The 15,332-nt window shown below is 41.4% G+C and overlaps 1 protein-coding gene across 2 annotated transcripts; it reads left to right on the top strand.

Moving 5' to 3' along the window:
• The first annotated feature begins 1,594 nt into the window (after positions 1 to 1,594).
• togaram1 (TOG array regulator of axonemal microtubules 1) lies at positions 1,595 to 15,084 on the top strand. Of its 2 annotated transcripts, none has more exons than XM_084380543.1 (23): positions 1,595 to 1,817; positions 2,376 to 3,549; positions 5,672 to 5,738; positions 6,619 to 6,747; positions 6,947 to 7,210; positions 7,320 to 7,600; positions 7,848 to 8,077; positions 8,408 to 8,508; positions 8,595 to 8,759; positions 8,847 to 8,912; positions 9,001 to 9,170; positions 9,269 to 9,437; positions 9,665 to 9,901; positions 10,325 to 10,448; positions 11,325 to 11,430; positions 12,018 to 12,253; positions 12,400 to 12,558; positions 13,443 to 13,569; positions 13,665 to 13,780; positions 13,877 to 14,060; positions 14,205 to 14,424; positions 14,524 to 14,610; positions 14,713 to 15,084. In XM_084380543.1, the coding sequence occupies exons 2-23, from the start codon at positions 2,515 to 2,517 to the stop codon at positions 14,997 to 14,999; spliced, it is 4,560 nt and encodes a 1,519-aa protein (XP_084236669.1). In that variant the 5' UTR covers positions 1,595 to 1,817; positions 2,376 to 2,514; the 3' UTR covers positions 15,000 to 15,084. The 2 variants fall into 2 exon arrangements, with proteins under 2 accessions (XP_084236669.1, XP_084236668.1); XM_084380542.1 differs by having other exon boundaries at positions 9,266 to 9,437.
• Positions 15,085 to 15,332: the final 248 nt, after the last annotated feature.

Genomic DNA, 15,332 nt, shown 5'->3' with positions numbered 1-15,332 from the left:
CAAAGCTACAGATGAGCCCTTTATACTATCGAGCTATCGACCAGCACACCTACTTCCGCTGCTTTCAAAATAAGACGAGATTTACAGCTATTTACAAGGAAGAGCTACAAAGAAAATGTTCTTTGTCGCCTGCTGACATGTTACACTAGTGAACTTTACAAGTTTTTTAAGAGGAAATAACAACATTACTCTGCAGAGAGCAGGCTCTTTTCATTACAGAAAAGCACACGTACTGCGTATATTAGTGCTTTATTTTCACATACACACACACATATATATACATACACACACACACACATATATATATATACATACATACATACATACATACACACACACACACACACACACACAGACACACACACTGATATATATATATGTATATATATATACATATATATATATATATATACATACATAGCCCTTATGCCCCCCTCAAGGAGTCTGTTATGACAGTTTGGTCAGAAACATGCACACCAGTAGCCACACCAGTAACCAGAGGTCATTTTCTAGGGCTAGTAGCGCCCCTTTAACTTCAGTAATAGTACAAAATATTATCAGCAAAAATACACTTGAAAGGATAGGTTAGGACTTTATCTGTCGCTATATCACACATTCAAGATATCAATTTAAAAATCAACCAGGATAGTGCAACAAATAGATTGTCGTTTTCCCTTTATGCTCTTTACAAAACAAAATTAAAGAAATGGATTATACTATTTTTTTTAACTATAGAAATGGATGCTTCAATAATGTTATTACTACTATAATGTAATACATGCCATTGCGTGTGTGTGATAGATATTATTGCATAAAATTATAATGCTTTAATTTAGTAAACTGCATTTTAGTGTTGTGGCTGGTCCAGGAGGTGGAGCTCATTTTTAACAAACTGATATACTGTTTGACAATTTAGTCCCTATCAATGCATCACATTTCAAGCTCATGAGGGAATTTGTAATTAAAAAATGTATGGGTAATTATGTTGCCAAAAAATGAATAGGAAGGAAGGAATAAAAAGTACAGCATTTGCCTCTAAGATATTAGGAGTTGCATATTGTGTTAAAAGTTGTGTTAATTCAAAAATAAATCAAAAGTATGCTTAGGTGCTATACGTCTGTATTAAACATATATATTTTTTCAAATAAATGTAAACGTCATTAGTGTCCCACCTGTGTGTACATCATTATTTTAAGGGCAGTGACCCACGTTTTGTTTTTGTTTTCCTAAAAATCGTGGGTGTGTGAATGTCAAATAGAATTTACTGTCTACAAAAAATACATTTGATAATTAGATTTTTTTTTTAATCGAATTATCCCTGAATGATAACAAAACAGACACGAACTAGATTTTTAAGTGACATTTATGTCACACCCAGCAGGATTTCTACACCAGATAAAGGTGCACAAGTCGATAATTTAACGTATGCATGTTACATTTTATCTTGTTTATTTTTCCGACTTAGTTTGAGCCACTTCTCATCGCAGTGTGCGCTGCAGCTCTGAGCTGATGATACCGCCTCGAGGAGCATGGCTCGCGTCACCATGGAAGCGCTCAGTTTGCGACATGTATTCGCCATTTTGCTTTCTCGGTGTGTGTGTGTGTGTGTGTGTGTGTGTGTATGTGTGGGCTCCTCTCTCTGAGAATACCTCAGTAGCTTTCAAACATTCAACACTTCAGACACCAGCTGAAACAACCGAGGAAAATGTCTGCAATGAGGGAACTGTAGCTACCGCAGCATGACACGGACATTTGGACGACGTAACATGAGATAAGTCTCGTCGAGCGTCAACGGAGAGAAGCTGGGGGAATGCAAGGTCTATTTTCTTGCTGTTTTTCTAACTTTGTTAGCCTCGTCAGCCAGCACTCACCACTAACACAATTAGCGGAGTAGCGAGTTAGCTTAGCTCCGTTTGAACGCTGTTGCAGGTAGCCATGGTTTTATGTATAGTTACGTTAGCTAACTAATGTAGGCTGCTTAACGTAGTCGGTTGTTGTAAGCCCATTGAAGGCATTACTTTGTGTCGTATTAGACACTCAATAGATGCAAACGTAACAATAACAGAAAACAACGTGACGTACAGCAGTAAAGGTTATCTCTGCTGATAACGACCATTTCTGACAGCCACAAGTGGTTGTGTCCATTCGCTCTAATCTAACGGAGGTTAATGTTGATAGATGGTGATACTGAGGAGCAGTAAGACACTCCCTCAGTAAGAATATGGCTGTAGCGTTGTTATTACATGCTTATATAACGGGACATTACTAGAGAGCCTGCTCCCCACTGCCTTCATTTCACTAACGTTATAGATAAATTGGGAATGTATTCAGTCCTGTGTCTACTCGTGTTAATTTTCTCTGTTGTGCCTTCGCAGCTTGACAAACAGCAGAGTGGTTTTTCCATCTCCAACCACTCAGGATGAAAGCACGAAGCAAAGAGGAGGCATACTATTGTCCTCACAGGATTGCTTCTTTGGATTCTCAGATGTGACGGCATCCATAAGACCATCAATAATGATACCTGGATTGATCTCCCAGGAGTTGCATGAGCAGCTTCTGGACCCGAAGAATTACCAAAATCGTACAAATGGGGTTGAAGAGCTCAAACACATCCTCTCAGAAGTGGACATGAAAACAGTCCCATCTGGCAGTATTGAGGAGTTCATCAATTTTCTTCCACGACTTCTGGATGATAGTAATTTTAAAGTATTGTATGGAACCTTACAAGTCTTAAACTTACTCATCCAGAAGCTAGATACTGCTGGTGTAGACAGATATTTCAAACAGATAGTCTTAGTGGCTCTGAAAGCCCTAGGGGACACGCGCACCGTCACCAGAAATGAGTACATGAATGTGTTTCGACAGCTGATGAAAAACGTTGCACCGCAACAAATATTGGACCTCGTCACTGCCAACTTGAAACACAAGAATTCAAGAGTCCGGGAAGATGTCCTTAACATCATCATGGCAGCTATGCTCACTCATCCTCGGAAAGATTTCAACATCCCCAAGCTTTGTTTTGAGGTTGCACCATACTTGGCAGACAGCAAAAGGAAGGTTCGCCATGCCACCCTTGAGCTGTTTGCGATTTTTGACTATTGCCTTGACACAGGGAAAAAGCAGCCTCTAATGAAAGCTGTGGACATGGTTGAACTGAACAAGGATGCAGAGGGTCTTATGGCAGCTGTACAGGCGAGACGAGCAAGGCACGTCCTGCCTAAACTCTCCTCAGAGGGAGTAGTGGAGTATGGCTTGGTGGTGCCCAAACCAGGACAGCGGTGCTCCCTGCAATATGGTTCTGGAGCTGATCTGGACTGGGTGATGAATGGAGGGCGGATAAGCAGTGCCAGGAGCCACAGAACTGAACCAGACTGCGACCGATGGTATGGCTATGGCAGCTTGGGCTCACTCACTGATGATCTTCCTCTTCAAAGGAGGATTGTCAGTGCTGGTAAAGGGAAGAACAAACTGCCCTGGGAGATGTCGAGCTTCTCATCCACTGAGAATGACCAGCAGTGCAGCACCCCTAATGGAAACTGCTCTGAACAGGTGGGGTCCATCATCAGCACTGTCAACTTGCCAGATTCTCATTTATCTCTTGTGATAATTAAGCCCTCTGGGAACATTCCCAGATTTAGCATATGTTTTTAGCAACTATATGACTCTCTATCAAAATGAGACAGACAGCTTAGAGGGACATTCCAGTGTATCTATGTTAGTTTACTCTGATAACAGATGGAAATGTTGTCCTTGTTGTCACTGATTGACATTGATGAAGCAGCCATTGACTCAAGAAGTAGTGTTCATCCATTCAATCTAAAAATACCCCACAGCAATTAGGGCCTAATCAGCCATTTGTGGCTGCCTGTACAGAGATTTCTGGAGCACCTTTGAAATTACAGAGCATCTCAGTTGCCAGGCCATGTTGATTTGCTCCCAATCAGTCAGCAAGTGTCGTCATTGCAAAGGGCACAAAAGGAGGTTATTTTTTTGTTCATGCTTTTTCTACCTCTCTTCATTGCTGCTTAGTTTAGAGGAATGATAGCTAAATGGCAGTAAGATGGAATTCATCTTAAACAATATGGGGGTATTTACAATTTTGTCTTCTGTCGGGATTTTACATTTATTGTTGGAACAAGCTGAGTCACAGTCAAAGGCACCGGTCTAAAAATAAATCTTAGAGGTGGCACCTTTTTTAGAGAGTGTTTTCTGGGAAAAAACCCAAACACAGTGATATCACACATGATGCAGCATGGATGGAGTGCAACAGAGAGGGACAGTTATATCTTAAACATCTTACTGGATCGAGTATTGTGTTCTATCAACCTGCTTGTGTGTATCTGTGATCGTCATCAGTGTTTCCTTCAATAGGAACACAGTGTCTAGACAGCTCATAATGCTTGATAAGAGATTGTTTTTTCCCTTTTTTCATATTATTAGAAATGAATCACTGTTGGCAGGATACCACTAGGCCTGCACAATTGATCAAAATTTTATCCAAATCACAGAAGCTGCAATTTTTTGATAAAGGTAAAATGTGTGACAAGACAGGACTATACTGAAGTACTGTAGAGATGCCCTGACCTTCCGATCTTGCTCTCCAGATGTTAAAGAGCATGTTTGTCTAGTGCAGACATCAGCAAATGTCACATCATCATGATTTTAATAGTTTTTTTTGTAGTACCTGTCATAATAATTGCAATATGATCATTTACCATATCGTGCAGCCCTAATTAAATATGTGGTAAAAAGACAGGTAAAATCTCAGAGCACTTCAGGATCACTGACACTATTGTTGGAATAAATACAGCTGGTGACTCATTTCCCTCGATAGTGACACTGCCGCTGCAAAAATGACCATCCATTGTCTTGAGATTAGGCCTTATAACAGGGTCAGGTTCCACCTAACAAGTTCTTCAGTAATGGGGAATAAATACAAGAACGTATTTCATTAGCTAACAAACTGGAATGATTTGTTAAACATGAGCTTCTATCAGCTCCATTTCAATAATGTCCATTGGTTAAATTAGTGGCTTTGTTTCATGAGGTATTAATGGACCATATTTTGTTCTGGAAACTATTATCCAGCTCACAGCCTCCATTTGGAAAACCTTCTGTTTACAGCCGTGTCTGTTTCCCAGCAACCCCATTACCACACAGTACACGTACTGAAGGGGGCGTGAAACATAATTGGTAATATCACAGGGATTATGCTTGTAAAACATGCCTTATTTACAGCTCTAAGTGTTGATTGCAATCACACCAAGTGCTCGTCGATGAGTGTTAATGACAGTGTAGGCAGTGGGACTAATCTCAGTCAAACTCTCTCTTTCTCTCAAAGGCTGAGAAGAATGCACTGATGCAGAAATCTGTCATAACTGTCTCTCTACTTGACCAAGATTTCACAGGTTGCAGTTTGACAATAAAAGTTTCATGAGAACAGTAGACGTTGTGTACATGTAGCTGAATCTGTTTACAGTATCAGAAGATCCATCCAAATGCCAGTGTCTCCTGTCCGAGCTGGCCAAGTGTCTGCTACATCTCTTTGTTCAGGCCAGTGGATGGAATTACACTTAGACTCCTGTTTGTTTAAGGATTGCTTTATGTTAGTTAGTTGAACGTCATTCTCTATTGTTGCTATTAAAGGAAATCATTTTCTGCCTTCTAATAGGTGGCCAGTGAGGATTTCCTCCCCCTATCCAGGAGGCTGAGTCCAGAGACCTACATACCCAGTTTCAGTAAGTGCCAAAATGTCCCCTCTCTCAACATTACACTGGCATTTATTCCACGTGAGGTGACAAGTGCAGTTTACTGGTTGTCATGGTCAACTTCAGCTGAACTCAAATTAGAGCAGCTTTAAAGTGGATTAGCTTGCTGACTCAGAGGAGTCACCATGCCACATGTCACTAAAAGCCCCATTGTACCTAAGTATAATGAAGATACATTTGAAAAGAAGCCCAGTTATGGGGAATTGTGCAATGATTAATTTTATTTTATAAGAGGAAAGCGTTGTTGCCCACTTAATTAATGCTGCCAAAATCTTATGTTTTCAAAATGTTATGTTGTTTCTCACCTCAGTGGATTTTATGGATTTTATCTCCTTGACCTTCTGGTTGTTTGATTTTAACTCCCTACGCAGGGATTAGTCTCACTTCCAATGCTGCTATATTATGTAATCTGGACACATGTTGGTGGTAACCCTTTAATGAAGATTACAAGTGTAAAAGTGTGCTTTGAATATTTGAATGCAGTCTTTTTTTCCATACCCTGTTAAAATCAGTTGCGTGCAAAAATGTAAAAGTCCTGTTTTTATGGCTGCAGCTGTGTCTGACCCCCTCTAACACAGCCTTTGTGTGAACAGTCTGTTCTCAGAGGCAAGACTGGACTTGAAACTATTTGAATATTAAGGCTGCAAAGTTTGCCAGCAGTGTTTACCAGCCTAGTAAAAAAAATCGATCTAATCATCAGTCTTATCTCTTCAGAACCTTCTATATTGGGTCAAGATGCGTCCTTGTACATAGTGAAGAGGGGGATTGTAACTGTCCTGTAGGCTATTTGAATATTGTGCAACTCTGTAAAGTTTATAGTGTAAATTAAAAAAATATAATTTACATCTAGGTTCTGCAGAGTCTCAGAAGCCACAATCCTCCCGAAGGAGGGCATCCCCTGCCCGCCTCAGAAGAAGTGGAAGCCTCAACTTAGACCCTGACATCTTTAAAACCACCAACTTCTCTGACCCAGATGTTGGTAAGTCGTCACTAGCTCAAACTGTTCTGCTGATTTTCACAAAAGTTCATCCCTTTAAAGTTTTAACATACAACAGCAAACAATTAAGCAGGAAATGACAAAGAACTTGAGCTGTTTAAATGGAAAGGAATCCAAACATGAACCATATTTGTACCTCAGTTTTTCTTGCTTTCTGATGTGTGAATACCTTGTTTCACAGTGGCACCCAAAGGACACATGCTCTCAAGGAACCCCAGTGTTGAGCGCACGTTTTCCCTCCCCTCGAACCCCACCACATCTGGCTCCTTCCTACTGCCCTCCTATCCACTGGCTACACTCCCAGGAGGCATGCTTACTCCGACACTGTCCCGCCGTCATGTGGACTCGTCCCTCTCTATGTCCAACACCTGGCCCAACAAAAGAGAGAGCAGCCCTCACCAGCGAGACACCAGCCCCTGGAGAGAGACAACAGGCACAGCAAAGGGTAATCTAGTAAAAAGAAGTGGACATGTGTGCTGTCAGCTGAATGTAAAAATGTTGTGGCCTCTTTGTATTATCTTTTTTTAAAATCCTTCTTGTTCTACGCCCTTCAGGAGACCAGCTCTCTAGCAGATGCTCTCCCCGGCCTCTTCGTGCCTCCCTCGTGAGTTCTTCTTCCACTTCATCGTTCCGTCGGGCTCTGAGCAGCACCAGGGCAACCCTGTCTATCTCGCCTGTTGTCCCTACAGCAGAGCAGGTCCAGTCCCATAATGGCCAGAGGTCTAACACTCCAGGCAGCCCTCAGAATCAGCTAGAAAGGAACCTTACTCTGGACACTGATGGCATCAGTTCGGTGCAAGATCCTCAAGAGGATGATCCTCTGGACATGCAGGAGGTCAGCAAACTTTCTGTTTTTTCCTTTGAAAGACTGAGCTAGAAAATATAGGACACAGCTGGTTCCAACTTGCACTTTCAGCATTTGAGAATCTTTAAAGAAACACTCCAGTGTTTAGGGTACAATAGATACTGTACAACCAAAGGCATGAGGGTACAATCTGCTATTCTTGCGTGGTGAGGTTTTTCCTTCATTAAATATATTACTCTCCATGTTCATAAATGCCAAATTTGTGTGTTGCTCATAGATGCTAAACTCCCTGCGCTCTTTGCGCAACAGCGCTGCCAAGAAGAGGGCAAAAGTGAGCCTTAGCAGTTCAGATCCAGATCCAGACAGCCCTGACTCAGCTGTGAGGCTGGACCTGGGTCTGGACTCACCATCACACACCTCTCCAATGACTACCAGCTCAGCCAGCGAAAGTGGTCTTTCCAGTTTGAGTTCAGTTGCCAACTTAAGCTTCAATGGCGTCAAAACCAGGTAAAAAATCCACATTTTGCTGCATTTTACATTTATTGCTTTGTAGTTCCTCCAGAACTGCACAGTATTAAGAAAGAACATGTTTTATTATGTGTTCAAATAATGCATTTTTTGTGAGTTCATGTTTTTTAATGAGTACCGGTTTATTACAGTATGTGGTAACATTAATCAGTTCAGGCACCTGTTGTTATATTTCAGTGAATAGAGTCACAGACCTGGTGACATGTTAAAGCAGTGGTAACATGGTACCCATCTGGTGTTGTTTGACAGTGTGTTGAAGTGCTAAGCAGTTTTAAAGCATCATTTCTCACTTGTCACATCTGTCAACAGCCCTGGAAATTCAGCCTCTTCAGGAATGAAACCTCGCATTGCAAGAGTGCCTTCTGCAAAACTGAGGTCTTCTGTGTCCATGGACTTCATCAGCCCTCAAGGTATAAAAAGAAAAATAAAGTTCTACCAATTCTGTTTTATTATTTAGTGCGCCTTATGTTATGTCTTTGTTTTCTGTGTTTTCAAGGGTTGTCTCAGAGAAATGAGCTGTCATATGACGTAGGTGTTGTTGGGCAAAGAGTCACTTACTCCAACGGAACTATAAAAACTGAGGAAGAGACGACAGGACCGTCTCCTCCATTGGTCAAACCAGCCCTCCGGGAATCAGTCAGAGCCCTGAAGCCTCCCAAAGGTCAGTCAGCGGTGATGTCAAACTGGGCAGAGTTTTTTCTTGGAATGCTTTATATGCTTCAATAAAATCCTCTTCTTTGATTTTTAGGATCTCAGACCCACGGCAGCAGGAACTCACCAGCCACAGATATGCCTGAAGGAGTCATTGGAAGAGGTCGGTTAGCAGGTTTAATATCCACCTCTCTGATAATACATTTAAGTTATCTGCATCAGCTATCAAACATCCCCCTCATGCTTCTCAGGTATGTTTGGCAACGGCATGTCCTCCAGCAGTCCAGGAGCCGCCTTGTCACTTGAGCTGGGTGATTCTGTGGCCAAACCCCCCACCGCTCCCTCAGCAGGCATCTACAGCCTTGCTCTGTCTGGCAGTCACCGAGACAGTGATGACAGCCCACGTCCTGATGAGGTTAAGGTTAGTCACACTTTGTTTAGCATTGGTAAGTCATAGTACATCATACAACGTTTCCATTTACCCACCTGGTGTGTTTTCTTCCAATGCATGTGCAGCAGAGGGTGAAGAATGCAAGGTTTGGCCGGGATAAAACACGACTGCAGTGTCTGGATCAGCAAGAGGGGCAGTTCAGTCAAGGGGACCACACGCGAGAGAACATTCGCCACCGGGTCAGACAGATGCTGTCTGACTCACCCACAGAGGAAAATAGAGCATTAATCATCAAAGGCAAGAGAGAGATCTGTGAACCTTAACCAACTGTTTTTTATTTTGCTTAAAGTCTGGCTAGTTTTCACATTGTCTGATTTTTTTCCAAGGACTTAGCTCAAAATAAGTGTTAAATATGACTATATATTGTGTGTCTTTATGTTCCGATATTACACTAGGATTGGATCTTGCTGTAATGTATTTTATTCGTAGGCAGAGTCTTTAATTGTTGCTTCTCTCTTATGTAGATCTGCATCTGAACGGCAGCACACTGACCTCCACCAAAGCAGACCTTCTCTCTGATGAGTCCCCTATCAGCCCCAACAGCCCTGTCAGCCCACCTGGACCTCAAAGCCCCACCAAGTGCTTCACTCCGCCCCACCAGCCGAGCCCCCCCACAGTGCCCCCGAATCCCAAAAACCTGTCCCGTCTCAGAAGGGCCCCTAGCCTCAGCAGAACCCGACCATCGCTGTCCCACAGCTCAGGTTAGTGATGCAAACACCTGAAAGATTGTCAAGCTCAGTCATATGAACAACTAAAAAATGTCAATCTATATCTTTGTTATGTTGCCAGTGTCAGACCAACTGAGTGACGATAAGTAGTATCATTAGTCCGTTGGTCTGACACTGGCTTGAAATTAAGCAGTACTCCATCGCATTATAAATAGATGAACCAGTGCTTTAACAGGTCTTTGTTTATAGAAAATGTTGGAACATTAATGAGACTATCAGGGCATGGGTGAATAAGATGTTTGCTTTGGATAATGTGGCACTATGCTTTGTTTTGACAACCTACTGTTAATGCACCGCCACCCACACACATTGCTTGTTTTCAGACTGATAGAGATGTAACATGAGACCCAATTTGTGTGTCTGTGTGTGCTGGGTGGTGTCTGACGGGCCATTTAGATGAGCTGTCCCCTGGTACTACGGGCCACAAGAAAAACCTCTCAGAGCCTCCGGAGCTGTGTCCGTTCCCCAAGCCTGACCTGGCACTGACACAGAGCTTTAACCTGCTTAGCTCTGAAGACTGGTGAGAAACACAGAAAGGCTGCATGTTACCGTATTTCAACTGCACTTCCTGTGTGGAGAATATTTATGATCCATTGTACTCACAACTCAAATCCTACAGATGCTGATAGCATTAAAAATACAGGTACAGGTATTGATTAGTACGGAAGCCCTAAAGGGGATGGGATTATTTCCTCGAGATAACGAAATTTTGTTTCCCAGAGATAACAATATAATTAATCCGAGATCTCGAGATAATGACTGTGATATGATAGGCCTGAGATTATGGAGACGCCCGGGACCTCGTAGCTGGTCAGCTATGTAGTTAACGATGACATCAGGGTCACTTAGATTGCGCCGCCGATATAGCTGAAGCCTTGCTAGCCGTCTTTTTAGATTACGCACACTAATGTATATATTATCTGTAATAGCAAGGCATAATGCTATTTCAGCCTGTGTCAGGCCTTGATTGAAAAGATATGTGACGCGGTGATCAATATGCTCCTGCTCCTCTGACATTGCTACACTGAATGATGTTTCCTGCAATGATTTCATATACTACACTATCATTTTGTTTTCTCAAGATCTCGAATTAATTATTTCATTATCTCGAGAAAATCAGTTGTTATTTCGAGATAGTAACTAGAGATCTCGAGAAAACAAATGAAATTAACTCATTATCACGGGAAAACGGAGGAAATAAAATGTATGAATGCATGGCCCTTTAGGGCTTCCGTAGATTAGCTATGAAATACATTAATACAAAACATTAAATCACAGTAATTACAAATATTGTGATAATTGTGGGGTAACAAAGTCCTTTGCAATACATTTATATAGCTTTGTAAATATACACAGCCATCATACGTCATAGGAACTGTGACTCTTTTTTCCTCAGGGAGAAGAAGATAGAGGGTCTGACGTTCCTGCGCAGTCTGGCTCACTACCATTCAGACACACTCCAGGGCCGCCTGCATGATGTCTGCATGTCTCTTATTCAAGAGGTGGTTATTTGTTGTTTAACACTCCCAAATCATTTTGACATTATCTTGCTCGTTAATCCATCTCAACTTGATCTTTATATTGATATCTGATGTCATCAGATGGACACTTTTTTGATAATCGATTAATTTTGATAATTTAATCAAACAAATCAAAATTCTCTGATATCTTAAAAATAATACTCCTCTATGACAGTAAACTGAATATCTTTATTATCTTTTATATATATTAAGGACGTCATCTTGGGATTTGGTAACACTGATTGACATTTTTCACCATTTTCTGAGATTTTGTAGACCAGACAACCAATCAGTTAATTGAGAAAATAATAAACAGATTAATGGACAATGAACATAATTGTCATTTGCAGCCCTAGATTAATTAATTACTTATTAATTAATATAATTTCTGTCTTAAGTAGTATCAAAGAGGGGCTATAAACTAGATTTCTTTATAAAACCTTGGGTTGTAAAATGATAATGATGATAATAATTGATCTTATATTGTAATATTTACTGCTGTTTTCTGTTATTCAATGCTCGAATGATCCTGTTTCCTGTGAGGTAATAATAATGTCCATCTTATTCAGGTGAAGAACCTGCGGTCAGGTGTTTCCAGGATTGCAGTGTGTACGCTGGGGGACCTGTACACCCACCTGCAGAAGGCGATGGACCAGGAGCTGGAGGGGACAGTTAAAGCTTTACTGCAGAAGGCCGGGGAGAGCAACGCCTTCATCAGGCAGGATGTGGATGCAGCACTGGACTGCATGGTGCAGCACTGCACACCTATGCGTAGCATCGGCGCTTTACTCTCTGGAGGACTCAGGTCAGTATGTATGTCTACATACACACACAGTGAAGTGCTGTTTCACCATTTACAATTTTCTGGGGTACTTTTGCACTATCCTCAACACCAAATCTTTTAAAAAATTTAATCTTTGATTGCTGAATTGGTCTTCCCTTTTCTTATAGTCATCTCAACGCAGTGGTAAGAAAATGCACTGCTCAACATCTGGCTAATCTGGTGGAGAAGGTCGGTGCTGTCCGTCTTCTGTCTGGAGGTAAAGATCTCACCGACAGAATCTTACCTGCCGTCACCAAACTCGCACAAGACTCCTCACAGGAAGCCAGGTATGTAGAGACGTTTCTTCTGTTGTTGCTGCTTGTGTTTTCACTTAGGTCTTTCACAAGTTGGAGCCACTGTACCTCATTCATGTTTGGACGCACAGATTTGATTTTAATTTTATGGTTTGCACAAATTCATTGATACTTTCTGTTTGTTTGTATGAAAAAGAAACAGATCGGTTGGGTCTAATAGTTGATTCACAGATAATCCCTGTCATCGTTTTCTGGAAAATTTAGCCCATCGAAAAGCAGATCAAACACCACTGATCCTGAGAAAATACAAAATATAAGAATTTCCAATTTAATATAAGAATTTCCAATTTGTTGTCAACATTTTCTCTCTGATTAGCACATGCCATGAAATCCACTGAGTGATCAGAAACATGGACCACCATTTTTAATGCTTGTGGTTGTCTTTTAGATAAAAGTACTTGCTACATGTACATAAACACGAATAAAAAAAAAGAGAAACCATTTACAAAATAATGCAGCACAATACTGCAGTATATTTCAACATACAGTATTATATATCCCTACATTCTGGTTGATGTATGATTTACTATGAAATATCTACTGCTTACTGTGATGATGTATGTTTTATTATATATACTTATAATTATTTATTTTGTAGGTTTCTCTATTTACCTGTACTTACTTCTGTCTTTGTGCTGCTGTAATACCTGATTTTCTGATCTGGAGGCTCACTAAAGGATTATCTTCTCTTGTTCATTTGAAAGATATCTAAAATGAAACAAAAGTAGCTTTCCAGCTTGTTGATATATGGACAAGACTGTCTGTAAGACCAAAGATCACTGCTGAGAGTTTTGTGATCTGTACAAGACAGACAGTGTGCCTTGGTGTTCTTACTGTTATACTGCTTCAACCCTCAGGTACTTTGGCCGTCGAATGCTGCTGTCCCTGTCATCCCACCCTGACTTTGACAAGATCCTGGAGAAGTATATCCCCACCAAAGACCTGCCGACTGTCAGAGACACTGTCTTCACTCTCAAGACTAAGGTACAGTGTTTCCTTCTAGTAGGCATTTATAATTGCTGTTTTTGCTCAAGATCACACTGTCATCTTACTTGGAGATTGTTTGGGTGGTTTTTAAGGGTCTTGGTGAGATGCCCCAGGACACACAGTCAGCCAGGGGTAGACGCTCCCTCCCAGGCAGTGGTACAGTCAGAGCTTCATCTCTCACCAGGGAGCCACTCAATCAGACCAGCAGGTGGCTTACACAAACTGCATAATTCATGTGGAAAGTGTGTTTTTCATACTTAACTCACAGGTTTATAAACCATTTAATGTGTTGTATCATCTACAGGGAGTGTAATAGTCATTACAGCTGTAGATCTCAGACACAGAGTATTGCAGACAAGAACGAGTACATCAAGCAGATCTCAGGTCTGTTGGGTTCAAAGGACTTCAAAGAAAGGATCAAGGGAATCGACCAACTCACGGCCGACTGCCAGCACAACCCCAACATAGTCATCAATAGTATTTTCCCGGTTCGTGCTGTTTTTTCTTTGTTCTTTTTTCAAATCCTATCAATGTTTCTTCATGTGCTTTGTCATTGCACCATAGTACAGTTCTGTTTCATTGTAAAAACTGTTTCACTGTTTGTTCTTCTCCCCTCGGTTCCCTTCTTTCAGGTGTTTGATGCCTTCAAGGCCAGGCTGCAGGAGTCCAACAGCAAAGTCAACCTGTATGCCCTTGAGTCTCTACAGAAAATCATCCACTTGTTGAAAGACAACATGTCGCAAGTGGTTAACATCCTGGTCCCAGCAATCGTTGACAATCACCTCAACTCCAAGAACAACGCTATCTACTCTGCTGCTATTGGAGCTATTGATGCACTTATTTCAAATCTTGGTACTAATTTCTGGCTTTTAAATTTTTCAGCTAGAAGTGAAACAAGTCTAATTGGAGAGTTGTCTTTATTTGACTTTATTTTCTTTGCTTCCATGACAGATAACATACTTCTTCTTCAGCCATTCTGCAACAAGGCTCAGTTTTTAAACGGCAAGGCAAAGGTGGATCTTATCGAAAAGGTTGCAGGTATGTTTGTTGTTATAACTGAACAGTGCAGTAGGGTTTTAGCCTTAGCTCTCAAATTGATTAGTACGTGGGACAACCTTTTTCTTCTCACTTTCTCCCCAGATCTTGTGACACAGCTCTATCCGCGCAAGCCCCAGATGGTGGAACAGAAAGTGCTGCCCTTGCTGTGGCATCTCCTGGGCACCTCCACCCACAGCGGTACCATCCATGGCCGGGGCGGCAGCGTGAGGGGTGCTACCGCCAACCTGTGCCAAGCCCTTTACGCCCAGATGGGGCCCAGCCTGATCGACTGCGCTGCTTCCCAGCCTGCCAATGTCCATAAAGATTTAAATGAGATCCTAAGGACTAAATCCAAACACATACAAAATGTTGGAAGAGAAGAACATTAACACTGACCTTACTTGAAGACAGAGATGTTCTACATTTCTTATAGTGCCTGCACTTTTATATCAATAAAGAGAAAGTCCTTGAGAATTAGGAGCTCTTATTCTTATCTCAGTGAGATTTCCTCTGATACAGAAGCATGGACAGTTCTAACATACTGACATCAGGTCTTACACACACTCAACCTGCTCTCTTTGCACTTTGAAATGGTAGCTCATTATCATGATCGACTTAATGAGTTTTACATTTTACCATCCCATGATTGTCATTGCTTTTTTTCATGATCTAAACATGTACTGTAGACAAATCAGAGACACTATTGCAGAATGTAAAACTGA

The sequence above is a fragment of the Pagrus pagrus genome (genome assembly GCF_965226575.1).
Source record: "Pagrus pagrus genome assembly, chromosome: 18".
Lineage (NCBI taxonomy): Eukaryota > Metazoa > Chordata > Actinopteri > Spariformes > Sparidae > Pagrus > Pagrus pagrus.
Note: the sequence above shows the minus strand (reverse complement) of the source record. Positions and strands in the feature narration are given on the sequence as shown.